This window comes from Saccopteryx leptura, chromosome 2, assembly GCF_036850995.1.
Source record: "Saccopteryx leptura isolate mSacLep1 chromosome 2, mSacLep1_pri_phased_curated, whole genome shotgun sequence".
NCBI classification, from domain to species: Eukaryota; Metazoa; Chordata; class Mammalia; order Chiroptera; family Emballonuridae; genus Saccopteryx; species Saccopteryx leptura.
This window is the reverse complement of record NC_089504.1, coordinates 267,027,850-267,055,384: the sequence shown is the minus strand read 5'-3', so window position 1 is coordinate 267,055,384 and position 27,535 is coordinate 267,027,850. Positions and strand designations below refer to the sequence as shown.

The window sequence follows — 27,535 nt, the reverse complement described above, 5'->3', positions numbered from 1 at the left end:
GAGACGCGCCGGGGAAAAAGAGAACTCTCTTACCTCATTGGTCGCCGACCCTCCAGTTCGCTTCTGCGCAGTGTGTAGTGGCGTCCTAACGCCTCGGGGAACGGGAAGCGGCTGGGACTGCGAAGCGCTGCCTCCGGCTTTTAATTTTTCCGCAGACTGGCGTCGGTCACTGGTTTTCCGTCTTTTGTCTATCGCACGCATCCCGCCCTCCCCACTTGCGTCCCCAGTCCTTGGACCCAGCCCTCTGGGCATTCACGCCAGTTCTCCGACCCCGCCGTGAGCCCCTCCTGGCCCCCGGGCGGGTCCGGCATGGAGGCGGTAACTATGGAGAATATGGCGGAGGAGGAGCTGCTGTCCCTGGAGGAGGAGGAGAAGGTGGTGGCCCAGGACTCGGCTCGGGTCCCAGCTCCGGCCTCGGCTCCAGCCCCAGCCCCTGCCCTGGCTCAGGCGCCGGTCCTGTCCCCGTCCCTAGCCTCTGCCCCTGACGAGGCGGAAAGCAGTAAGTGCAAGAGGTCCCGATCTTTCTACTGCAGGAGGAGCGAGAAAGTGCTTCTTGCTGGGGAGGCCCTTCTTCACTGGGATGGCTTTTATGGGAAAGGCAGGTTTAGGGGAGTGGGGGAGAAAAGGACTCGTGTAGCGCGGCAAACGGGCACATGATGGGAGAAGGCATGTCCGTAAACCTCGAGGACAGTGTGATGAAGGTTAAGGGGAGGCCAGGCGTGCCGCAAAATGAATTTGAGGGCTTCTTCGTGAAAGGGGTCTTTCTCCGGTACAAAAATGGGAAGTGCTACCTAATTTGGTAGCTTCCCTCAGCGCCGTCACTAAGTCCTTTAAAATGTGACATAGTAACCGAGGCAACCGGTGTTGACCATAGTAGATCCTAACTGCCAAGATTTAGAAACCATTGCTCTCAACTAGCTTTTATGCCTCAACATACTCAATGGGATGGGTTTTCTCATTACCGTATTTCATTTTCTATAGCAGCTTGCTTCCAAAAAGAATTTGGAGATGATTAGTTTAATAGTCTACTAAATTATGATTGTCTTCCCTAAGACATAAATACCAACTGAGTTTTATACTTCGTTCCATCAGAAGTCAACTGCTGAAAATTAATAGTCCATATTATTATTTGTGCTTGCGTGTTTTCCAAGTGGTGATTTATTGGACCACAGAGGACTTTAAAAGATCATTGAGCAATATTTTCTTAAAAATCTTAAATGTTAGGTATAAGAAAGTGTTTTTTAAAATTATTTTGTGATCCATAAATTGACCCTTAACAAAATATCTTTAAGTTATTATCTTTCTTATTTCTAGGCCAGTTTAATATTATAAAACTCTTGGGTGGTAATAGTCTAATAGAATTATTTTGCAATTTTAAAACAAGATGTAATTGTTATTGTAGATTTAAGGGTAGGGCTGATCATAGAAAAGACAAACTCAGGCAGGCCCTCATCATGAGATCAGAGCTAGCAGGTATAAAATAAGGCCAGTGGTTTCTTCACCCACAGCTACAATGTGGGTAGAGGAGGTCCACTCTCCTGAGTATGTTATTCTCCCTACTTCACCTCTGTTTATATTAGACAGACATGGTTTAGCAGCTTTGGGACATGGCATGCTTTCTCTACCTTCTCACCATCAAGAATATGTTAAGTTTGGAAAGTTATTCATGTATTTTAAAATTTACAAGTATGTAATTTGAAAAATGCAATGTTTGAGAAACATGAAAATGCATTACTGGGACAAATGTAACAATTGAGAAATCTGAAATATAATTATACATTAGAAATATATATACATTAATCTCTTTAAAAATTATTTCTAGATGGTCTAGTTAGTCCTTTGAAATCAGTCTTAACTAGGCAAGATGAAGATGGCGTATCTGAGATAGAATTGAAAATTGAGGAAAAAGTAACGGAAGTTGTAAAGAAATCTCCTAGCATTCTGGACTCATCTGATTTAATAAGAGGTTTGTCTCTTGACTTCTAATAGTATGTTGCAAAAAGATTGAGAAGATTTAAGTACAATGGACTGATATCTACTATCTTGAACCAGAAAGTGATTTCAGAGATTTACAGAGGCATATCATGACTAGAAAGCCCGGTGGTCATACGAAATGACCGCTGTTCTAGATATTATAAATTGTAATTAAAATGATTTGTGCAAAGGTGTCTGCTAATTCAAACTGAATTACCCAGGGCAGGCGGCGAGGACGCCCCTTTGCTTACTGCCCCATGGGGTTTCCCCCTTCTACTTGCTTAATTGCTTAAAGTAGAGTGCAATGAAGGAAACCACTGGCGGTACATTTCTTTAAGAGCCACCGCTAGCTCAATAAATAAAGGTGATTTAAATAATGAAATGTTAATTCACATGTCAAAGATCTCTTTGTACACAACATTTCTTGTGTAGATCTTTACATCATTTTTTAAGCTCGCCTTGCAGAGGACCATCAATTATTTTTAATTTTACGTCCGTTCTTTCACGAACTCTTGAACAGGCAACATAAAGTTGACCATGTCCAAATGCAGGCTCAGGTTAAAAAATGCCAACACGCTTAAGTGTTTGGCCCTGAGACTTATTGATGGTCATAGCAAAGGCAAGTTTTACAGGAAATTATCTACGTTTCAATTGAAACGGCAACCCTGTTTGAGATGGAGCCAAATCAATTCTTGGAATGACATGTATTTCACCTTTAGAAGAGCCAGTCAAAGACTTAGCTATTATGACATTATTTTTCAATTGGAGAACCTCTAGTCTTGTACCATTGCAAAGACCCCTTCTGGTGTTAAGATTTCTTAATAGCATAATAATTGCTCCAATCTTTAACCTCAATTTGTGAGGTGGCATGCCAGAAGGGGGGACTATTTGAATGCCGTGGCAACTTCACCCCATTGGCTAGTACAGTTACACAAGCAACCAATAAGCTATCAGCGACAGACACTTAAGCCGCATATAATAAAGAATCTTTAGACAAGTCTGTGGGAGTTCTCTTCAGTATTGGACCACAGGATTTTCCATTTTCTCTTCTAACTTACCAGGCTCCTTTCTCTTATTTTGTACTAGTAATTAGAATGATTTCAAAAAGTACCTCTTTATATAGTACTATATATATTGTTTCACATATTACAGACCTTTGAACCATGCAAGCTCAAAGCCTTTATGATGACAAATTTGTTTTGCATATATGGATTCGTTGCCTGAATTGTCTGACCTAGCAATTAAAATGGGGGGAAAAATTTAATGGAAAAAAAATTTTGCCTGCTTATAGGAATTTTATCTCATCTTTATTTGAACAATACCTGAGTTAGCCAATAACATGTTATATTCTCATTTTAAAATAAGGTAAAATAAATTTGAGGAGGAATGGCTGATGGTGCTGATTTGAATTCCAAAGTTAGAGACTCGTTGCACTAATGCATCCAAAAAGAATAATGATTTTTAGAAATTATTTAACAAACGTTAGTGCTTGTTGTGTGCAAGTTACTGCACTCGGCACTTAGCCATTGCAAAGATGAATTATGTATTTATATATCTAGCACCTGCCTTCTTACTGCTTATTGCGGTGGAGACAAACAAGGACACCAGCTATACAGAAAGGTAAACAAAGGGCCTGGAAGTAAAGCTTGGAGGAATTAGGCACAACAGTAGCAGCATCAAGAATAAAATTTAAAAGACTCTAAATTGTACAACCTAATTATATAATGAATACTAGAGAGGTCGGTGGTTTATCCCCTCATCTCGTCTCATTGGGGGTCTTTTTCTAACAGTTGTCATCGCCTCGTTTTGTATATTCAGGCCCCCACTTTAAGTATGTGAATTGAAGGATGTGTAATATTTGAGAAACCTGAAAAGGTTACTGGGACTGGGTTTTGGCTTTTTACTTTTTCACATTTTTTTCCTTAGGCTTTCTTACTTGTGTTCATTGTTTCACCTAACGTGTATTTATGATTTATATACATTCAGAATCCCTCCTGAGCTCCCAAAACAATTCATCTGCCCACTGGACCAGTTGTACATCAAACACACCATACTATGTCAAAAACTAAATTCCCTTTTCCCCTTTCCTCTTCACCAAAAGTGTTTTTCTTCTTCCTTTATTGGTTAATGGTACCATTATCTTCTACCATATAAACTTGAAATCTTAGAATCATTCTTGAATTTACTCTTCACCTTTACTTGACACCCACATTCCACGTTCTTTGCTTCTTTTTCACCTCCTAGTCTTCTGTTCCTTTCCATTTGTCACTTCAATTATTGATCCTCGGTACTACAATCAAAGATACACTCTGAAACACATTCAAATCCTATCATTCACTTCCTCAGAAACCTGCAAAGATTTAACATTGCCTAAAGAAGAAATCCAAACTAATTTACATAGACTTTTTGCTTTTTATGATCTGTACTACATTTTGGCTGCATATTTTTCTACCAACGCCATTCAGCTAGGTGTGGGACAGAAGGTGCTGTATTTTTTTATACCACATGCCTTTGTTCATGAGGTTATATAAGTTTATAAGGCCAGCCACCAAATCTACTTACTGAATTCTGTCCATATCTTAAGTCTTAGGCAAATGCTACTTCTTCTGTGAAGACATTCTCAGTGGCACTTGGAATTAATTACCCCTTCCTCTGTATGCCCACATTATATTTACCCCAACTATTCATTTCATTCTGCATGGGTTATAATTAGTAATTAATCTCTCTTACCTGATTGAAAGTTCTTTGAAGATAGGAAAACATGTTTTATGTTTCTTCAGTGTTTTGTGCAAAGTAGAAACATTTTTTGTAGAATTATATTAAAGAATTAGATAAATTTTAAAACCATGAGGTTACACAAGTGTAATTTTTCCACCCACCTTTTTTGCATTTTGAGGCACACTTGTCATTTTATAAACTTGATCCAGCAGTATTCCCCATCTAGGTATTAGGATATTATGTGACAGGAAATAAAATGTAAAACTCTGGGAGGTGACAAATAAAAATGGAGCTGGAATATAGGTTTTTAAAGTGCAGTTTCTAATTCTTAAATTTTTCTTCCAGAGAGACACATCTCAATTCAAAGGCAGCTTGCTGATCTAGAGAAATTAGCTTCTGTAACTGAAGGTGATTTGGACTCTGCTAGTTCATTGAATTCAGATAATCCTGATGCAGGTATTTATTGAGGTTTTTTTGTTTGTTTGTTTTTCCTTAATTTCTAATGGTTTGTGGTCTTCCAACTTATAAAAAGTTTTCTAGGAATATTATTATACATCTCATTGAACCACAGCTGTAGTAAATAACTTTTATTCAGGAAACCGATAGTCATCCATCTGCAAAGGTGCTATGGGAATTATTTGACAACTTGGCTGTATCTGAATCTGTGGGAATTATTTCACAGTCTCTCGGACAGATAATTGTATTTGTATTCTGTGAGTTAGAAATTGCATTTGGCTATGAGTAACAAAAATTCCCCAAAAAAACATTGCCTTAGAATTAGATAATAGGGAGGCTGTATTCTGGCATGTAAAATGAGTGCCCATGAAGGCAGTTAGAGCTGGCACAGAGTTCTGCAACACTGCCAGTGCCCCTGCCTTTTCCTCTGATTTGCCATTCCTCATGCTGGGATTCCATCCTTAGGATCACCTCACAGTTTTTTTTAGTTAGGCCAAGTATTAGAAAATAAATTGTATCTATACTTTCAGTGTGCTCTATATGAAAGATATCTGTGGCTTAAAATTTATTAAGTGAATTATTGATTATATCTTTATATTTTATTGCTTTAAATCTGAATTTAAGGTTTTAATCTTTTGTGCACTGTCCAAGTTTTTGAGGTATGTTTTTAATTAAATGAGACTTCCATAATCTTTTCAAGAATATGTTAATAAAGAAGGAATACTTTACAAAATCAGTAATAGGATGCTGTCTCAGAATATCAATTATGTTAAGTTCCTTCTACTGCTTTGAGTTGCTTCTTCCATTTTTTTTTTTTTTTTTCTTTTTGTATTTTTCCGAAGCTGGAAACGGGGAGAGACAGTCTGACAGACTCCCGCATGCGCCCGACCGGGATCCACCCGGCACGCCCACCAGGGGCCAACGCTCCGCCCACCAGGGGGCGATGCTCTGCCCCTCCAGGGGGTCGTTCTGTCGCGACCAGAGCCACGGGCCATCTTTGCTCCAATGGAGCCTCGCTGTGGGAGAGGAAGAGAGAGACAGAGAGGAAGGAGAGGGGGAGGGATGGAGAAGCAGATGGATGCTTCTCCTGTGTGCCCTGGCCGGGAATCGAACCCGGGACCCGCCGACGCTCTACCACTGAGCCAACTGGCCAGGGCCACTTCTTCCATTTTTGGAATGCCACATTAACTGTTTTTGTTGCCGCCAGAGTACAATACACAACAGCTCTCTGCCCAACACCTGCCCCTCTGGAAGTGTGAAAACTGCTGCCTTTCCCCCCGTCCAAAATACAGAATGACTCTCTCTGCCATGCATATTGCCTTGAGAAATATATAGATGATCACATCCTTATCCTTTCTGTTCCCAGTAGCAACAAGGATATCAGCTAGCTACAGAGAGGGGAGTTTTAGGGTCAAAATAACTGCCCCTGTGCTAAAACAATTATTATTAACTACCAGCTGAGACAGGATGACTTTTCCCTAAAGTTAAGAAAGACATCAAGGGCAGGTGTGGCCAGGGGTCCCCTATTATTTCTTTGTACCTGAATCTAAGCTTTAATAGCTAGTATATGCCTGACCGGTGGTGGCGCAGTGGATAAAGAGTTGACCCGAGACACTGAGGGACTGAGGGTCCTAGTTCAAAACCCCAAGGTCGCTGGCTTAAGGTCAGTTGTGCTGGCTTGAGTGCAGGATCATTGATACGATCCCAAAGTCACTGGCTTGAAGGCCAAAAGTCTCTGGCTTGAGCCTAAGGTCACTGGCTCAAGCAAGGGGTCACTGACTGGGCTTGAGCTCCCCAATCAAGGCATGTATGAGAAGCAATCAATAAAAAGAAAAACAACTGAAAAAAGTACCAAGTTCATGCTTCTCATCTCCTCCCCACCACCACTTCCTGTCTCTCTCTTAAAAAAACAAAATAGATAGATAGTATATTCTGTGCTTTACTGGTTCTTTTATCTCTTTCAGGAAACAAACAGGCTTGTCCATTGTGTCCTAAGGAAAGATTCAGATCTTGTAATAACCATAAGCTTCGTCGGCACCTTCAAAATTTACACTGGAAAGTCTCAGTTGAATTTGAAGGTTAGTATTTTTGTACTTGCTACAAAATGATGTAAATGAAATTTTATTGTGAATTTAATCAAGTATTTTAAGTTTAAAATTATGAGGGATTCATTCTCCTCTTTTAATATGTTTATTAATAAAAGACCACATAGCTCTCTAGCAGTAGCTGTATGAGACACAAGTAATTTAGTTTGGCAAGTATCTGTTAAGTGTCTATTCTATGCTGCAAGCTCAGCTTGACCCTGGGGGTTCATTTTACTTACAGAACAGTGTCATAAATGAAAAGTTCGTGTAGCAGCAAATGTAGCATAAGGCAAAGAAAAGGAAGCCTAACAAAAAGTCAAGATGGCAGAGACTATATGATAAATTTGATTTCCGAAGAAGCTAAGTGGCTAGTCCAAGATAGCACAGATAGTCTTGACAGAACCAGAATTCAAACCTGGATCTCCTATATTTGTTCTTACACTGTATCATATATAGGAAGTAAATTAAGGCAATCTCATTTAAATCTTTTTTTTTTTTTTTTGGCTGAGACAGAGAGAGTGAGAGAGAGGGACAGACAGGAAGGGAGAGAGATGAGAAACATCAGTTCTTCATTGCAGTTCCTTAGTTGTTCATTGATTGATTTCTCATATCTGCCTTGACCAGGGGGCTACAGCAGACGGAGTGACCCCTTGCTCGAGCCAGCGACCTTGGGCTCAAGCTGGTGAGCCTTGCTCAAACCCGATGAGCGCGCATTCAAGCTGGCAACCTCGGGGTCTCGAACCTGGGTCCTCCGCGTCCTATTCCGAGGCTCTATCCACTGTACCACTGCCTGCCTGGTCAAGCTCATTTAAATAAATTAATTGTGACATTACAAGCATAAGAATAATCCCAATTATTATAAAATTAGCTAATAAGTTTAATGATAATTGAATATTTAGTAAATGATGATACAAAAACTAGCCATTCTTCATTCTAGGTTACAGGATGTGCATTTGTCATTTATCTTGTCGACCAGTGAAACCAAACATTATTGGAGAACAGGTAATGAGTTGTTAGATATATTTTTAACTTTAAGCCCTCTTTAAAGAAAGTGCAGTTTTTACTTGCTTTAACTAAAATGTTCATATTTTCAATAAGATTTACTTTAAGATTTTGTATCTGAGTGCTTTCAGATTATCATATTAGGAAAAATATGAAATGTGTGAAAAAAAGAGTTGCTGTATTGAATATTTTAAACTTCTTTTTCCCCATTGATTTGAGAAAGAGAAAAGGGGGGGGGGGAGAAGCATCAACTCGTGGCTCCACTTAGTTGTGCACCCATTGATTGCTTCTTGTATGTGCCTTGACCTAGGCTACCTAGAGCAAGTGACCCCAGGATTGAGCAGCAACCTTGGTGCTCTGGGACGACGCTCTAGCCACTGCACCACAGGCCAGGGCTGAATTGTTTTTTATAGTTTTAATTTCAGTCAGGTAAATTTCTATCTTTGTTCAAAAGGAAAATGAACTTATTTACTAATTTTAGAATGGAGAATTTAAATAAAAAGTAATTTTTTTCTTTTAAAATAAATTTTGATTATGGAATAAGAGCCTTCAGTTTCTTGGATTTGGTAAATATCTTAGTATGTATTGATTCATTCTCATCATCCTCCATATGCTCTTTTTTGAATTTGTCAAAGGACAGAATATGAATCTTTCTGAGCCATGGCCGGGTGGCTCAGTAAGTAAAGTATCGACTTGGTGTGCCTGAGGTTGCGGGTTTGACCCCCAGTCAGGGCACAGTCTGGAAACAATGAGTACACAACTTAAGTGAAACGAGTTCATGCTTCTTTCTCTTCCTCTTCCTCCCTCCCTTTTCTCTCTTTCCCTCTCTCAAATCAATAGAAACGGTTTGTTTTGTTTTGTTTTGTTTTTTTGTATTTTTCTGAAGTTGGAAACGGGGGAGGCAGTCAGACAGACTCCCACATGCGCCCAACCGGGATCTACCCAGTATGCCCAGCAGTGGACGATGCTCTGCCACTCTGGGGCGTTGCTCTCTTGCGACCAGAGCCATTCTAGCGCCTGAGGCAGAGGCCATGGAGCCATCCTCAGCGCCCAGGCCAACTTTGCTCCAATGGAGCCTCGGCTACGGAAGGGGAAGAGAAAGACAGAGAGGAAGGAGAGGGGGAGGGGTGGAGAAGCAGATGGGCGCTTCTCCTGTGTGCCCTGGCAGGGAATCGAACCTGGGACTCCTGCACGCCAGGCCAATGCTCTACCACTGAGCCAACCGGCCAGGGCCTGAGAAATGTTTTTTTTAAGATATGAAAAAGAAACTTTCTGAAATCTTTGATAACTTTTTTTAAAAAAGTATATATGTTTATATTTAGAATAGATTTGACCTTTGAGGAATAAAAATTGTAAAATATTTTTAGTGACACTATCTTGAATACATATTAGCTTAATGAGTCTTCATTATTAATTTTTCTTTTGGATCACTAAGAGGAGTAAAGTGCTGAGAAAAGAAACATTTCTAAAGCAGTAGTCAGGACAGTGTGCTTGGTCCATGAACCTTATCCAGGAATCCTGTACACTGTTCTTGAATATTTTCTACTTGCTATATGATCCCAACTAAATAGGAGCTGGAAGCATCAAAAATAGGGAAAAGCCATTAGAGTAGTCTTTTGGTTCTCAGTTATATGAGAAATTATAAAGTGAGAATTTTTAATGTGGAAATACAGACTTTTCATTATGTCTCTAGCATTTGGTGTGCTGGAACTAGCTTACATTTCCAGAAATCTTGAAAGCTGGTTATAAACGTGGTCATAATTAAAAATTGAATTATATAAACTTAAAAGTTAATAAATTATATTAAAAACAGAGGTAATGAATATTCAAAGCTCACTACATCCTAATTATTTTACTTCATTTTTCTATTATCTGTGTACTTACGGTATTTATATAATTAATATCTACATGGTAGCAATGCTGTCTTTTCCCATATACAAATTTAGTGATGTCACATTGGTAGCTTGAAACCTGTCATAGTTGTAGCTTGAAATTCTACAGTATTTATTCTTGAAATTATATTTTTATTATAGAAAGCTGCAAACTACAAATCAGGTCTTTATTTTCCTGGAGAGCCAGATAAACATCTACCAGCACACTGCTGCTAATAACCATTTTAAGTGCTGCTTATGGAAAAGAGGATACAGTTACTTGCTGATAAGAATGAATGGTAAAATTTAAGAAATTAAAGGTGTAGCCTATTGGAAAAATCTAAGAAATAAAAGATGTAGCCTGTCTAAATATAGGTAAGGAAGTAAAGATCCTTCAGTCACGTGGCAGAATTACTATTATTTTCTATACCATTAAACACAGGGCACATTAACATATGTAAATTTGCAACCTAAAATAAACTTCTATTTCTTTGTCTTTCTAACTTATTTATGTACTTAAATTAAATGATCTGTTTGATAGATATCCAGTAAAATGGGCGCCCATTATCATTGTATCATTTGTTCAGCAACAATTGCCAGACGGACTGATATGCTTGGGCATGTTAGGCGTCATGTGAATAAAGGAGAGACTAAATCCAAGTATATTGCTGGTAAGTTGAGCAATTTCTTTATCATGTTAATAAGTAAATCCTTAAATAATGCCACAGTTCTTTTTAGACATCAAGGAAATCAAAGATGGTGACTTAAGCAAATCACTTGTTTGACTACTAATCTATTACTTCAGGTTTCCTTTTCTTTCTATGAGGTTTCCAGTATTCATCTGTCCTCAATTAACAGGTATATTTAATAAGTAGATAGAAAAAAAGCAACTGATACTCAAGTAAATAGAGGTATCTTAATGAAAGATTATAGGATTGTATTACTAATGATGGTTTCTGCACCAATAACTGTTATACTTGTTGAAAAACACTAGAAATAGGAAGTAAAATGACTTAAAGATCACTTATCCTGAGTGATATCTAGTTATAGTTATTACTGAGGCAGCCTTTCTCAAGAATTAAGAATTAAGCCCTCATCCCTTAAGGCATCCTGTATGTAATGAATCAATTTCTTTTTTATACATCTAGAACGTACTGTGTACCGTTCTTTTAAGAACTATAAAAATATAGTCACTGAAAGAACTTTCCATAGAGTTTAATTTTCTCATAGACGCTGGTTTGAGAAAGGCTGGTCTTGTGAGATACGTGATGTCACGTGGGTAGGTCTAGAAGAATATAGAACACAATGCTAGGAAAGGTACTATTTGGCAATGCGAGAAGAGAAATATGGTTGCCATTTGTTAACATTCTGATTGTAATGAAATCAATAAATTCAAATATAATCTGTTTTATTTCCCAACACACATTATGTCTCATTTCTTAAATATGTAAAACATAGATACACAAATACATCAATATTTCATTTGGGTTTATAGCTAAGTAAGTCTAACATATATTTAATGTAAAATCTTTTTTCTCTTTATAGCTGTTTGCATGTAATTTGTGAGTTAAATCAGTGGTTTTCAGCTGCTGTTCCCCGGACCAGTATCAGTTTGTCAGAAATTTTATGCAGGTCCACAAAAGATTTAACCACCCAGATGTTGTATGAAGATTATAATCTTCTGCATGAAATTTCTGGCAGACTGGTTGGTACCAGTCTGGTGGTTGGAAACCACTGATTTAAATCATAATTATGAGAAAGTGTTCTGAAACCTAACATCTTCAGGAAATAGTGATTCAGGTCATCCAGCCTGGCTAATAAATGTAATCATACAGAGATGCTACTTTTCTAACAATCATCCCACAATAACTAAGTATTTAGCAGCCAACCTGTGTAGACATAATAGAGTGTTTGGTGAGTAATAACGGTATTTGAGGATTTTGTGCTATCTTAGATTGATTTTTTTTAGTTGGGGGGTGGCTTTTTTGCTTTTTTTGTTTGTTTTTAGGTTGATTGTTCTTAACTAGGTATCATGTACTGATATGCTAGACAGTTAGGATTTTAAATTGATAAACTTAATCTACTGAATTCTTAACTGAGTGCTACTCTTTCCCAGAGACAGTGCTGAATAGATCATTTTTTAACACCTACACAACTAATTACATTAACAAATTATTAGAAAGTTATTTTTAAGTATACACTGTTTTAGATATTTAAAATTATTTTTTATTTACCTGGAAATCTTTTTTTCATCTTAGCTTCTGCTGCTAAACCACCTAATGAAATTTTAAAAGAGGCAGACACAGATGTTCAAGTTTGTCCTAACTATTCTGTACCTCAGAAAACAGATTCCTATTTTAATCCCAAAATGAAACTAAATCGGTAAGCTAAATTGAGAAAAGGGTTATGGGATGTTTCAAATCATTACTAATGTATCCTCTCTTAATCTTTATGTTCTAATATATTGAAATGTAAAACTAGGTACAGAGTGAAAATCATCATCTATTGTAGCATTTCCTCAGAATGATTGTTTTCTACAATACCAATTTCTTTCTCAGATTGTAAAGTAGACCTAACACTTTATATACTTAATGAAACACTGCTTTTGTGGGTAGATTTTGTTTATAAAACTTTCATTTGTTTATAAAATTATTATTCACAGTGAATGCTTGTTAATAGGACCCACTTAGATTCATAGTTTAATTTCACAAATTTTTAGTTCTCATACTGTTAAGTAGGGAATCTGTTATTAGTCATCTTTTCAAATAGGGACCCCAGTTCTCACTATGCTTAAATAAAATCTAATGATGAAGCCATGGTAGAGTAAAATTATTTCAGATTATTCTACTTTCTTTAGGCAGCTAATATTCTGTACTTTGGCTGCTCTGGCTGAAGAACGAAAACCCTTAGAATGTCTAGATGCCTTTGGAGCCACTGGTAAGTAGTGATTTGGAAGCTGACTTTATCAGATGTGTATAGTACCTTTTTTTAGAACATGAATGTGGATATTATAGCATATTTCAATGTAAAAAATTGAAGATCCCAGGTATTTTATTGTGTAAAAATTTCTAATATAGAAGAATGTAGAGACTATAATAAATGAATCCCTGTATTCGTCAGTCACTCCCCAAATATCAACTCATGTTCAGTCTTGTAACTATCCCACTCACTTTCCCTCATGGAATATTTTTTTCATTCCTTCACTTTCAGTCTGTGTCTGTCCTTAGGTCTAAAGTTACTCTTTTGGCATAATATAAATAGATCTTCTTTTGTTTTTTAATTCATCCAGCCACTCTGTCTTCTGATTGGAGAACTGAGTTCATTTACATTTAAAGTAATTATGGCTAGAGGCATGTGCTTATTGTCATTTTGTTAATTGTTTACTAGTTGTTTTTGTAGTTCCTCTTTGTTCCTTTCACCATCTCTTGCTCTCTTCCTTTGTGGTTTGATGATTTTCTTTAGTTGCATACTTACTATTCCTTTTTCTTTATCTTTTGTATATATACTGTAGGTTTGTTTTCTTGTTTGTTTACAGTTTGTTTTTAGAGAAGAGGGGATGGGGAAGAGAGAAAGACCTTGTGTGTGCCCTGACCAGGGATTGGAACGATGCTCAAACAAACTGAGCTACCCGGCCAGGGCTATACTATAGGTTTTTGCTTCATGGTTACCATGAAGCTTACATATAACAACTTATATCTGTAACAATCTATTTTAAGTTGATAGCAACTTAAGTGTGATCCCATTATAAAGCTCAATATCATTCCTGCCCCCCAACTCCACTCTGGTTTTGATGTCACATTTTATATATTTTTATCTTGTATATCCCTTAACTATTGTTATAATCATAGTTATTTTTACTGCTTTTGTCTTTTTAACATTCAAACTAGCTTCTTTTTATTTCAAACTAGCTTTTTAAGTGATGACTCTACTACCTTTACTATATAATTACTTTTCCAGTGAGATTTAATCTTTTATGTGTGTTCTTGTTACCAAAGATTTTATTTAAACAGGAATCAGAAAAGTTTGTAAGAAGCATTAATGAGTTTTGTAAGAAATTTTTTTGTGATAACCTTTCTTCAGAGGCTTTGTAGTGAAATAGTAGAAAAATAATTACTTATGAAAATATTCAGATTTTGAAATAATTTATTTATAAAATTCTATATTACTATACTATTTTTGTTTTTTAATTATTACAATTTAAAAACTTAATTTTCTTCCCATTTCTCTTAAGGGATAATGGGGTTACAATGGGCAAAACATCTTGGAAATGCAGTCAAGGTCACAATTAATGACTTGAATGAAAATTCTGTGACATTGATTCAGGAAAACTGCCATTTAAACAAGTTGAAAGTAGTGGTGGACAGTAAGGAAGAAGAAGAGAGTGAGGATATTCTTGAAGGAGAGGAAAAGCTTGGTAATATTGAAGTGACCAAAATGGATGCCAATGTTCTGATGCATTTGAGATCTTTTGATTTTATGTAAGTGAAAAAGATTTCCTGTCACTTTCTAAACTGACCTGGATGTTTTTTGGGGGGAGTTAAAAATTAAGACAGTTTGCTGTTGCTTTTTATTTATTTCAGCTAATGCAGTTTTGGGTTTTTGTTTGTTTTGTTTTTAGCATTGGCCCAAGGAATACAATAAAAACATTTTCCAGCATCTGAAATAAAATGGCTGAGCATGACAATTTTCCTCTAAGCCTGACTGACTTTTACACAGCTAACATAGCATATGATCATTTTATTACTTTAAAAACAGAATTATGTATTTAAAATAGATTTGTAAAGTACTTTAGAACTCATGAAATTTTGTTAGAAATAATGATCATTGTATAATTTTTAGTTACTGATCATTTTAAATTTGTCTGTATTCTTTCTAATTTTAGACACCTAGACCCTTTTGGAACATCAGTGAACTACCTAGATTCTGCATTCAGAAATATAAGGAACCTTGGCATAGTATCAGTGACTTCTACAGATATCAGTTCTCTATATGCCAAGGCCCAGCATGTTGCCCGGCGTCACTATGGCTGTAACATCGTCCGAACTGAGTATTACAAGGAACTAGCAGCCAGAATTGTTGTAGCTGCAGTGGCAAGGTACTAAATTGCCAACAGTGTACCTAGTACGTTTGGGTATATGATAAAAACAGATTCAAAGAAGTGCTTATCTGGCTCTGGCCAGTGGCTCAGTGGATGGAGTGTCAGCCCAGTGGATGGACGTCCCAGGTTTGATTCTCAGTCAGGGCACACAGGAGAAGCAACCATCTGCTTCTGGCCCCCTCCCCCTCCCCTTTCTCTCCCTTTTCCCCTTCCGCATCCAGTAGTAGCTTGATTGGTTCACATGTGGCCCTGGGTGCTGAGGATAGCTCCATTGGAGCACATGAGTCTCAGATGCTAAAAATAGCTCAGTACTCGAGCATGGTCTCCAGATGGGTTGCCGGGTGGATCCAAGTCAGGCTGCATGTGAGAGTCTGCCTCACTATCTCCCCTCCTTTTACCTAAGACAAAAAAGAGAAGTGCTTATCTTATTTTTTAAAATATGCACAAATCTGTATATTCCATATCTGTAATCTTGATTTATTTGGTAATCTTATGTTGTATCTTTTAGAATTTGATTTAAAAGCTTGTGACTAAAATGACCAGTTCTCCAATTAAAAATGTTTTTTAAAAAATTAATGTAGTAAGAAAAAGATAAAAATGAAAGTTAATTTTAAATTAGTTATTTCAACAACGTAGCATCGAGAAGATAGCATCAGAAAAAAGGAAGACAAAGATTGTTTTTAGAAACAGTCATTGCTTTATGTTCATTTAGTCTCCTTTATGTAAATAAATAGTTTGTAAAATGAAATAATGGCTTATTAACTTGGTTCTGCAAAATATTACAAAAAACTTCTCTCAGAAGGATTTCTAAACAATTGAAGAGTTTTTTCTGAGCACCCCGTTTATTCAGAATATTATGCTAGAAGAATAATATAATAATGTAAGTGGAGAATATAAATAATGGGTGATCAGGCAGGTCACTCACTGGCCTCAACTAATTAATGTGGTTTAGATTTAAATTCCTGTCTAAGCCTAAGTAATGAGGCTTCATAGACCTTAAAGGTTATTCCTCATCGAAAATTCTGATACTAGATTTATACATGCCAAGGACCTAATTAAACATGTTTATAACACTAATAAATTCAAGTCCATACTTACAAGCTGTTTAGGGTGTAAATGCATAGGGAAAACTAAGTACATAAATGGTGTATAAATAGAATTTAATCCAAAAGTCTGTAAAATTACTAGTGGCAAGGACTTGGCTTACTCACTTTTCACTGAGTATTCAGCAGTGAGCTTACTACCCTACAGACAGTTAGTGCTTGGAAGAAACTTTTATAGGAAAAATAGATAAAAAGGAAGAAAGGTGGCATTGATGACAAAGTGAGACTGAAACCCAGAGAGGATATCATAAGGGAAAATGTCAAGTTACTGAAGACCCCAGCAAGCATCCTTTATTTTCTGGGTTTCAATTTGTGTAAAAGCTACAATAATCTTTTAAAAGCACTGCTACTGCCTGACCAGGCGGTGGAACAGTGGATAGAGCATTAGCCTGGGACATTGAGGACCCAGATTCGAAACCCTGAGGTCGATGGCTTGAGCTAGGGGTCACTGGCTCAGCTGCAGCTCCCCGGTCAAGGAAAACTAAGGTGCCGCAACTATGAGCTTATGCTTCTCATCTCTCTCCCTTCCTGTCTGTCTGTCTTTGTCAGTCCCCCTCCCCCTCTCTCTATCTCGCAAAAATGAAAAATAAAAGCACTGCTACTAAGAATTGAGTTTTCCTTATTTTCCCTTCACCTACCCATAGTTTATTGTCCAGGTTAGTATTGTCAATATAATGTCAAACTAAGAAAAATGATAAGCACACAAAATAACATACAAAAATGTTTTTTCCAGAGCTGCAGCTCGATGTAACAAAGGCATAGAAGTACTGTTTGCGGTGGCTCTGGAACATTTTGTCTTGGTTGTTGTGAGAGTTTTGCGGGGGCCTACTTCTGCAGATGAAACAGCCAAGAAGATTCAGTATCTGATCCATTGTCAGTGGTGTGAAGAGAGGATTTTTCAGAAGGATGGTAATATGGTAGAAGGTAATTCAAGTTTCTTTTGACTGAGTATTGTGTTTATGTATAAGCCTCCAATGAATAAGCCTTTATCACATCCCTAATTATACATATTGTCCTTTGATTTTAAAGATGACAGTGCTAACTTTATTTCCTATACTGGATTTCCTTTCATCAACAGACAAGACATTCGTGTGAGTTTATTAAAGTTATTACTCATGCTCTACAATTTACGCTCTCTAGCCCTGCCCTCCTCTATTGAAACATCTAGAAATAACTTAGTTTCCACTGTCACTAATTTTAAGAACGTAAGTCAGATCACCTCTTTGTCTAGGCTGTTCAAATCATTAATTTTATAAAAATAACCTTCATGCTTCTGGCTGAATATAAAAGCCATTAGTTATAAAAATTCATTCGGTAAACATTTTCTGAGCCTCTACTATATGCCAGGCCTGGGGACCAAGGACAAAGATGTGGCTTAGGCCCTAATAAAACTGTTTCTGTTTTCACCTTTCTAGGATATAGAAACAGTTACCTATTGTTTTATTAGGTTCTTGGCATTTTTTAATATGGATTTTTGAGATTCTTTATATATTAACTTTAACCCTTGCAATATGAGTTGCAGATATTCTCATTTTGTCACTTGTGTTTATAAATCGGTTTTCTAATCTTTGATGCAGTTTATCATTGTCACTGTTAAAGTTAAGAGAGTGTGTTCTGGATTTTGTGTGTAGTTAGAAGGAGCTTTCCTACTCAAGGTAGGTTACATTTACTGAATGATCCACCTCTTCAGGATCTGAGAATACTGCCTCTTAGACTGAAGTCCCACATGCATTGGAATTGTTTCTAGATTTTTTGTTATGCTCAGTGGTTGGATGTCTTAATACACCTCTACCACAGTATCCTGAATACAGATTTCTAGTGTTAGTATTTGTTGTAGTGGTTTTCAGCTGTGGACTGGTGCCAGTCCACCAGAAATGCTGGCCTGTTTGGCAGTACCACCCGATACCTATCTTCAGAGACAGTCAATATATTCAATTCTCAGGGCAGCGTCCCAGAGGGCCAGCTTGCTTGCTCCTGTGTTGTTAACCCATCTACTCACTCCAGTCATAGGCTTCTCCTTTCCCTAGCCTGCAAAATAAGTTCCCCTTGTGTATCTGATTTCCACTTCTAAAATTTTATTGACATTTCTCATCGTCTTTTTGTTAACCCCTCTCCCTTTTTATTTATACTTGGAGATTTGATTGTACTCCATTGCTCTCATCTTAATAATGCTTTAACAGAGCAGAGATAAAGTATGTGCTCAATTCATTGCATTTAAGTAGAAGTCTCTTAAGTATTTTTGAATTCCTCATCTGAAATTGCCTTTATATCTTTTATACCAATGACATGGGAATACTAGTTTTTTCTTTATCCTTTCAATTTTTTGCTACTGGTGACTTGAAATGATAGTCCTGACCCCCTAGAGAGGGAATTTGCTGATGCTGACCCAGCACTGAGAAATCCTAGGCAAGGGGCCTGGAAAGAGATGTAGATTTGTATGATGGGAGCATTTTGCTAAGCACATCAAGAAACTAATACAAATTCATGTGCATGCATGTGGTAAGTGGGTGTAACTGACAGAACTGTAAATGTAAATCACCCTCATTTGGATAATACTGCCTATAGTATTTATAATTTAGTTATTTAATGGTTTCAGGGAAGACTTTTTGAGTATATCCATATAATGTTTGAGGAACAAAGCTAATAGATGATAACCACACCTTCCTTTAAGGCTTAGAGATAAATAATACTGAAAAGTAGGCCTAGGAAAAACAGTGACAGAAGCCTTTAAGTAAATCTAAAATAAGATCTCACACTGTGTATTATACCATTTTATTGCATTGACTAATGGTGATATCAGATAGCAATAAACTACAGACCTGGGTCCCTACCATCATACCACTGGGTTGTGGTTATGTCTAGGACTGATTGAAAGAGAGAGTGGATGATTCACCCAGGAATAGCCCAAGGAAATTACTTGGAGAGAGTCTGATTTAAAATGACTATTCTGGACCTTAAATGAACTGAAAAAATTTACTAAAATATTGCTCCATTTTGGAAACTAAATAACTCCCCATTTCTTTGAGATTGTATCAGGCCTCGTTGCTATTCTTCTAGCTTACATTTTGGGGTCTAGGGGAATAATCTTATTTTTCTTCTGCAGAAGAGTTAATGTGTGGGAAATATAATTTTGATGGGATGACAGTTTTATTTTTATGGGTATATATATTTGTCAAAATTCATCAGCCTTTTCACATTAAATGTGTACATTTTATTGCATGTAAATCATACCCCAATCAGTTGATCCTGAAATACAGATATTTTGTGGACTTTTTAAGACTTTCTCCTACTTAAATTATTTCATGTAGTAACTAAAAGTTATGCCTCTAATAGGCAATTGGACATGGATGTCTACCATCTGTTTTAAGCTTTAATCCTCTGATCTGTGTAATACTTAAGATTTTAACAATACCTACTTCAGAGAGTTGTAAGGATTAAAATTTTTAAATGCATAAAAATACTTAGCACAATACCTGGCACATAGTAGATTCTCAGTATATAACAGCTGCAGATTATTATTAATGTAGCAGTTACTGCTATGTACACTGTCATTTCTGCTTTGATTTCTCTTTTTATCTTTTCACAGAAAACCCGTATAGACAGCTGCCCTGTAACTGTCATGGAAGCATGCCTGGAAAGACAGCAATAGAACTTGGACCTCTATGGTATGTGTGCCAAAGCATAATAATATAATCAGAATTGACTTATGTATTGATTTGGTTGCTGACTTTTAATGACATGATGACAAATTTTGATTGAACTTTTTTAAGTCTAGGCAAATATGATTCTTCTCCCCCTATGAAGCTGAGGCGTTTTCTGTCTTCAGATTTTTTTAATACCATTATTCTCCCAAGTCTGTGACAATGCTAAAAGGCAGTGGAATTAAAGAGAAGCCTGGCTGATCTGCAAACTAGATAATTCATTTCTGAAAAGTAAGAATGAGGCTTTTTTTAGTTGATAGAAATCTAAGATGTGATTGTAAAAGTGATCACAATAACTTTTCATGGAAGAATCAACTAATATAAAAGGTCTTTCAGGAATTAATTTTAAGGGCATATGAAAGTAAATGTCTTCTGTTTTAGGTAAAGTTGTTTAGATGGGACTCAGCTGCAAATTTTTAATGGATGTGTGTTTTCACATTGTTGACGAGATTCCTAATAACACTGTCACAAGAATCAGTGCAGATTTCTGCCTCATTAATTTACAAGGTCAAGGTTTAGCCACCTACTAAAGCTAGTATGTTTGTGCTGGTGCCCCTTTTTAAATCTTTATCCCATGTTAATACCCCTAGATTAAGAATGATCTAGCCAGCCTTCTGGTACTTACCCATCATCTTCTACGTGTTGATCCTGCTCACTGACCTCAGAACTGGGTAATAAATTATTCTTAACAGGCTTCTAGATCCAGAAGAAAGATCTCCTGGTCCAAATCCCTCATTTTACAGATGAGAAATTATGGCACTGGGTTTCTAAGTGCTGGCTAAAACTGACCTCCAAGATTTAGCAGCTCAGGCAAGGCAAAAACTCAGGTTTTCTCTGTTCCAGGACTAAGTTCTAACCATGCCTTGTGATTCCCTCACTCAGCCGTAGGCATGTCTTTACTGTCATTCAGAATCCCTGCCCCTTTCCCCACCTCCAGATCAACTTCTACAAACTCGCTGACATCTCTGTGTTTCAACTAAATTCTTTCTAAATTCCTTTTTAGTAAGTTTTACGTTGATCACTCATTTAACACTTTAAAGTCATTTACCCTTCCACATGTATTTGTTTGTTAACCCTGATAATAGCTACCATTCATTAAGGATATACTGCATTCTGGAGATTTTATGTGTTCCATCTCATTTTATTCCCATAAGTGTGTGAGAGTTTTTAGTTTCCATTTTATGATGAGGAATATGAGACACAAAAGCAGTAATTATTGAAGATTACATAGCTAGTAAGTAGTGGGCCCAGGTTTGGAATCCAGGTTTATCTGACTCAGAATTTCATATTCTGTACACTACATCTCTGATTCTCAAATTGAATGGAAAACATATCAGAGTCACTCATGGGCCATTTTTAAACTTGTCACCACTACCACATGTAATTCTCATCAACCTTTACCATAAACACGTGGAATTAAGATTTACTGTTACTGATAGGAATATGCATTGTGAAAACCTCTGCATTACATTATGTCCCTGTCTCCATTTTATAGGCTTTTATAGGGTAAAAAAAAAATAATTGTATTTTACATTTTATGCTTTGGTATATCCTCCACACCTGTGTCCCACAGGGCTATATGCCTTGTGAGGGTTCAGTAAATTCTTGTTGATTTAACTGAATGAAATTTCATTTATTAATCCCACTAGTTTAGAGAACTGACATGATAAAAATGACTGGAGAAACAGAAAATAATCCATTTTAAATTAAATCATGAATTCTTTTTAATTTCAGTATTTAATCTATTGTATGTATCTTAGTTGTGATTAAATTATGGAGATTTTTTTTTAAGGCTTTATAATATTTCGCTCAAACCCAGTTCTTTATATTTTGTGTTTTTTTTAGGTCAAGTTCCCTTTTCAATACTGGATTTCTCAAAAGAATGCTATTTGAGTCTTTTCGTCATGGTTTAGATGACATTCAGACCCTAATAAAGACACTAATCTTTGAGTCAGAGTGTACTCCTCAAAGCCAGTTTTCAATTCATGTCCCTTCAAATCTCAGCAAGCAAGGTAACTAATTGAACCCTAGCTTCTAGCTTACAAATTGATCATCAGTACTCTTCTTTTTAATTTTTATTTGATGTTATCAAAAGCAATATATCGATAATTATGTTTTTAAATTGATTTTGAGAGAGACAGGAAGGGGGGGGGAGATGAGAAGCATCAACTTGTAGTTGCTTCACTTTAGTTGTTCATTGACTGCTTCTCGTATATGCCTTAACCGGGGTCAAACAGAACCAGTGGCCCCTTACTCAGTGACCTTGGGCTCAAAACGAGCCCACGCTCAAGCTGGCGATCTTGGGAACCAGGAACCTCAGCATTTAAGGTCAGCACTCTATCCACTGTACCACTACCAGTCATGCAGAAGTAGTATGCCTTAGGCTGCCTCTAATGAGTCTCATTATAATCTGGTTACCTTTTTTTAATTGCTTGGTTTTCTTTTTTTTTTAAACAGAGAAAGAGAAAGGGTCAGTTAGGGACAAACAGGAAGAGAGGAAGGGAAAGAGATGAGAACCATCAATCCTTTGTTGTGGCCCCTTAGTTCATTGAAGGCTTTCTCATATGTGCCTTGACCAGGGGGCTCCAGCAGAGTGAGTAACCCCTTGCTCAAGCCAGCGGCCTTTGGGCTCAAGCCAGCAACCATGGGTCATTGTGATCCCACACAGAGGACGACAACCTTGGGGTTTCAAACCTGGGTCCTCAGTCACAGTCCAACACTGTCCACTGTGCCACCACCTGGTCAAGCTGTATAGTTATCTTAAGGTTTATATACAGGACCTGAAATAATGATTTTATTATGGTAAAAGTATGTATATTTTAAATTTTAGATTAGCATGGCTGGGTGGCTCAGTGGATGAAGCACTTACCCAGCATGCTAGGAATCACGGTTTGACCCCTGGCCAGGGCACATAAGAGAAGCCACCAACGAGTGCCCAACTAAATAGAACAATTAAGTGAAACAAATTGATGCTTCTCCTCCTTCTCCATTCCTGTCAAATCAATGGAAAAACTGGAAAAAACTTTTTTTAGTAAATTAAAGATAGTAAAAGTCTATTGTGGTTTTATTACCCTTTATCTGCTTTCCAGAAAGAGATCTTAGGGAATTCTGAGTAGTGTGGCCAAAATTTTCAGTACTATCCCATTAAGACACAGAAACTAAGATTCACGTTATCACTGAGTTTTTTCTCCTGCTTTTTCTTTAGTATAGAGTTTTGTTGTTTTTGGCCATTGACCGAAGGGTAGAGCTATCAGACATCCTAGCATTACTCCTGTCGTGAGAAGCAGCAGCTGTTGTAGATGGTTAAACGTGTAATCCTTGCCCTGTTTTGGCACATGATCTATTATATATTCATAAAAGTAGTGTGGACATCATTTAGTAAGCTTTTATTTGAATTGTTACTTAATAGCATTTTGTAAAATAGTTTGTGATTCCCATTTGTTTTTTAGAAGAACATGTATTTATTAAAACTACAGATGATACCACAACAGATAATTATATTACACAAGGTATGTATTGTATATGTATATATGTATGTATCAGTTCACAAAGGCAGATAGAAGAGTAGGAAAAGATTTCTTTGGTAGCCTATTCAAAGTACATTTTTATCATACTGACAGCATAATTATACTAACACTTGTTTATGTGGTATTTGCATAATTCAAATTTTCTATTAACATGTCTGTACTCTGTTCACATTTCTAATATATGATGATCCCTTTGAAAGAACTAAAATCTTGAAGAACCATGTGAACCAAAGTAAGATCAAATTGTTCAATTAAATTTTATTTTTTTAAATGTCTTAACTAGATTTAATACATTTTAATGTTTCTTATTTTTAATTTGTGTAAATTTTATTTTTCTAACTTTCTCATCAGCATATATGATGTGTAAGCACTTCCACTGATTAACCAGAAGACTTCTTCTCTAGCTATAAGATTTTATGATATGGATTTTCTTAATTTGGTGCATACTTTAAAATATGGTTGTATTAGGCATTGCAAATTCGTATCAAAAGGATGTTAAGGTTCATGTAGGTGTCTTAATATCTAAGGTTTTGTTTTGCTTTTTAAAAGAAAACTTTAGATTCTAAATGTGTTTTGAATACAGGTAAAAGAAAAAAAGAGTATTATGGTTGAAAGAGCAGCGAATTATAATTAGATGTAATCTTGTATTGGTTGGTCAGCATCTTAGTGTTGCTCTTCAAAGATAAGAAAACTTCAATTCCTGTTTATAACATGGTTTAAAAAGTGCTGTATGCTTTCCTCTGTACACTCGAACAGTCATGTTCATTTGGCATCTTCAGCTAATATGCTAATATTCAGATCACTTTAAAATGACTTACTCTATTTAATTTCTTTTTTTTTCCCCCCCTATTTTTATTTTTATTTTTTTATTTTTTACAGAGACAGTGAGTCAGAGAGAGGGATAGACAGGGACAGAGACAGGAACGGAGAGAGATGAGAAGCATCAATCATTAGTTTTTCATTGCGCGTTGCAACACCTTAGTTGTTCATTGATTGCTTTCTCATACGTGCCTTGACCGCAGGCCTTCAGCAGACCAGGTAACCCCTTGCTGGAGCCAGCGACCTTGGGTTCAAACTGGTGGGCTTTTGCTCAAACCAGATGAGCCCGCAGTCAAGCTGGCGACCTCGGGGTCTCGAACCTGGGTCTTCTGCATCCCAGTTCAACGCTCTATCCACTGCGCCACCGCCTGGTCAGGCCTATTTAGTTTCTGTTGGAAGTAAAAAAAAAAGGCAGTATAGTGTATAGTATATATAATGAGCATTAGCTTTAAAAGCTTCATTCTACTTTTCGTGTTGTATAAACTTAGCCAGGTTTTATGTTCATTGAAGACCTACTTATCAAATATTGGCATTCGCTAGAGTACAAGTGTAAAAACAGAAGAACGTTATCCCTCAGAATTCAGAATATAATCCAGGAGAAAAGATTTACACACATAAAAGATCTACATACGTGAACCAGTAAAAAAAAAAAAAAATGACAGAACTTAAACTCTAAATAGTACAATATTGGCAGTAATAACGTCTGTGATTGGCCCAGAATTCATAAGTAGTTTTCTATAGTGAAAATAGAGTGGAGGCTTGAAACTGAAGGAGGCAGGAAGTAAGTTCTGACTCAACAGTTAAATATTAAAATTACATAGTAAATGATAGTGAAAATAAGAATCTCTTATTCTTACAATGTGTTAAGAATTAAGATTGGATAGGTTGAAATGGTGTGTCAGATGGCATAGTTATAAAAGTACTTGGCTTGTAGTGCTTAATTGAATGTTAACATTGTATGTATATGTGTTTCAGGAAAGAGAAAAGGTGGTGAAACAATCATAAATTTAGCCAAGAAGCAAAAGACTGATGTCAGTACTGAACATCCTCCCTTTTATTACAACATCCACAGACACAGCATAAAAGGGATGAATATGCCAAAGTAAGACAGCCAGTGAATGGCAACGTGTATATTTTATATTTTAATGACATTGTGATTTAAATAAAAATGCAACCTCATTTGTTTTTCCTTCCCTTGTTACAGGTTAAAAAAGTTTCTGTGCTACCTTTCTCAAGCAGGCTTTCGAGTAAGCCGAACTCATTTTGACCCGATGGGCGTTCGTACAGATGCACCTCTGACACAGTTTAAATCTATCCTTTTAAAATACAGCACCCCCACCTACACTGGAGGACAGGCCGAGGGCCACATCCAGTCACCACCAGAAGATCCGGTAGCCGACAGGGTTGAAATGGCAGGGAATGACAAGGCAGACTCAAGCAGTTGCAGAAGATGGTAAATGTACAATAGTTTATTCTTAGACATCTGCATAGATGGCCTAATAGTTCTCTATACCAACTGTAGTTCCTTTTTTATTCTTTCAATTCAGAGGTGTAAAAATAAACAGTGCTGTTTAAAATTAGCAGTTTCTAACTTAATTGGTTTGGGAGCTATGCTTTCCAAGTTTTTCTTATTTTAAAGAAAAACTTAAAATTTTTAAACATTTCATATGAAGCCAAGTTTGACTGAGATCACCCTACTACTGTTTAATAACTCAGAAGATTTTCACATGCAGAGTGTTTGGGATTTTATATATGTCATGGAAGCCACTCTTTACTATTCTTAATCACAGCTCTGTTTAAATGGACACTATTGAATAGAACAGGAAGAGCAATGTCCTTTTAGATCACTGGTGTATTTCACAATTACAATGTTAAAATATATTCCTGATCTTAAAAAACCAGACCTCTCCCCCATACTGATCTTCTAATTTCTAGCTTTTGAGAAATTCAATACTTGCCTGAAATAGAAATATATTTTTCTTCTAAGTTTAAGGAGTAAGGTTTTGTCAAAGTACATGGAGACCATTGTTCTAATTATTAATTGTTCACAAGCACTGAAATTCTCAAGGAGAGGTTCTGTTACAAATTAGACAAATTGGGTGATCTCAAGTGAAGCTTTTTGTGTTTTGTTGGTGGTTTTATTTATATATTTTTTTGGTGTGTGTATGTGCTAATATTTTGAATAAGTAGCCCAGGCTAACATAATTATGAAAATCAGTTGAAACAAAAATCTTGTTTTTATTAATAATTGTTCTTGCCTCAGTTGAATCTTAAGTTTCGATGAAAAGATTTGGTATTAAGTTTAGGTTTTTGTCTCGGGTTTAATCCATATTTAATTTACCTGTAAGTATTTGTTAGAGGAAGTAAGCTTTTACAAACATTAGGCTTGGGGGACAGATGGGGAGTTACAACTGAAGTGTTTTAAATACACTACAGAATTAAAAAGCACTGAGCCCTGGCCAGGTAGCTCATCGTCCCAAATCAACCAATGAATGCATAAATAAGCTGAACTTCTCCCTCCCTCTCTCCTTAAAATCAATTAAATAAAAGAACTTCAGTGACATCCATAGAAATTCAGGGAGTGAAGGTTAACTACACCAACATAGATTAATTTAGCAGAAAATTTTTTTTAATCTTTGTTATTACAGCATAGTCTAGGATTTTTTTTCAACTAATGGAATCATACATTTTAATAAAATAAAGGAATAGGTGAAGTACAAGTTTGTTTCTATTATGACCATAATAAAACTATAATTCTTGCCAATTAAAATTAAAACTCAGAAATGAGCACAAAAATGTTATTTTATGTTTGTAGAGTTAAAAATAAAAATTACTGTAAATCAAAGGCAAATCAGAACTCGGACCATCTGATTTAGTATATGTTGTTGAATATCAGTTTCAGATTTTGCTAAATGCTTATGACATATTTTGATGAATGATAAAGTTGAGTTTTTATGCCAGGAGCCTAATTTGATATAAAATATGTAAATTACTGGTATTTAAAACACCTATTTGTATAAACTTCAGATATCAGGCAGACTTTCTGAAGAAAGCTTGGTAGAACGTAGTTTGGAACTCTTATTGTATTAATGTAAAGAGGACTTATATTTAAAATTTCATCTAATTCTACATTAGCACCTTGTTCTCCTAACAGGAGTAATCTGGAATGTAAAGTCAGTTGT

At 36.4% G+C, this 27,535-nt stretch overlaps 3 protein-coding genes across 8 annotated transcripts in view; 1 reads left to right on the top strand and 2 right to left on the bottom strand.

Annotated features, from left to right (window-relative positions):
* Positions 1 to 252, bottom strand: part of SWT1 (SWT1 RNA endoribonuclease homolog) — an 86,114-nt gene extending 85,862 nt beyond the window's left edge. For all 4 annotated transcript variants that reach the window (XM_066361724.1, XM_066361718.1, XM_066361719.1 and 1 more), the window contains exon 1: positions 34 to 252. In XM_066361724.1, coding sequence (XP_066217821.1) covers positions 34 to 252 — 219 coding nt within the window. The remainder of the gene's footprint in view (positions 1 to 33) is intronic.
* Positions 68 to 25,933, top strand: TRMT1L (tRNA methyltransferase 1 like). 3 transcript variants are annotated; one of them, XM_066361725.1, is made up of 16 exons: positions 70 to 499; positions 1,823 to 1,966; positions 5,038 to 5,148; positions 7,113 to 7,226; positions 8,170 to 8,234; positions 10,647 to 10,776; positions 12,364 to 12,487; positions 12,963 to 13,042; positions 14,337 to 14,583; positions 14,988 to 15,200; positions 17,040 to 17,230; positions 19,893 to 19,971; positions 21,853 to 22,019; positions 23,457 to 23,516; positions 25,329 to 25,455; positions 25,558 to 25,933. In XM_066361725.1, exons 1-16 carry the CDS (start codon positions 310 to 312, stop codon positions 25,808 to 25,810), a joined length of 2,295 nt encoding a protein of 764 aa, XP_066217822.1. In that variant the 5' UTR covers positions 70 to 309; the 3' UTR covers positions 25,811 to 25,933. The 3 variants fall into 3 exon arrangements, with proteins under 3 accessions (XP_066217823.1, XP_066217822.1, XP_066217824.1); XM_066361726.1 differs by lacking the exon at positions 23,457 to 23,516 and having other exon boundaries at positions 68 to 499; XM_066361727.1 differs by lacking the exon at positions 1,823 to 1,966 and having other exon boundaries at positions 75 to 499.
* Positions 24,442 to 27,535, bottom strand: part of RNF2 (ring finger protein 2) — a 49,454-nt gene continuing 46,360 nt past the window's right edge. The window contains exon 7 of the mRNA XM_066361731.1: positions 24,442 to 24,742. Coding sequence (XP_066217828.1) covers positions 24,695 to 24,742 — 48 coding nt within the window. The 3' untranslated portion in view covers positions 24,442 to 24,694. The remainder of the gene's footprint in view (positions 24,743 to 27,535) is intronic.

Coding starts and splice junctions, on each gene's coding strand:
- TRMT1L (XM_066361725.1), top strand. CDS start 310: ATGGAGGCGGTAACTATGGAGAATATGGCGGAGGAGGAGCTGCTGTCC. Junction 1,967..5,037: donor CTCATCTGATTTAATAAGAG/GTTTGTCTCTTG, acceptor TTTTTCTTCCAG/AGAGACACATCTCAATTCAA. Junction 22,020..23,456: donor TTCAAATCTCAGCAAGCAAG/GTAACTAATTGA, acceptor TTTGTTTTTTAG/AAGAACATGTATTTATTAAA.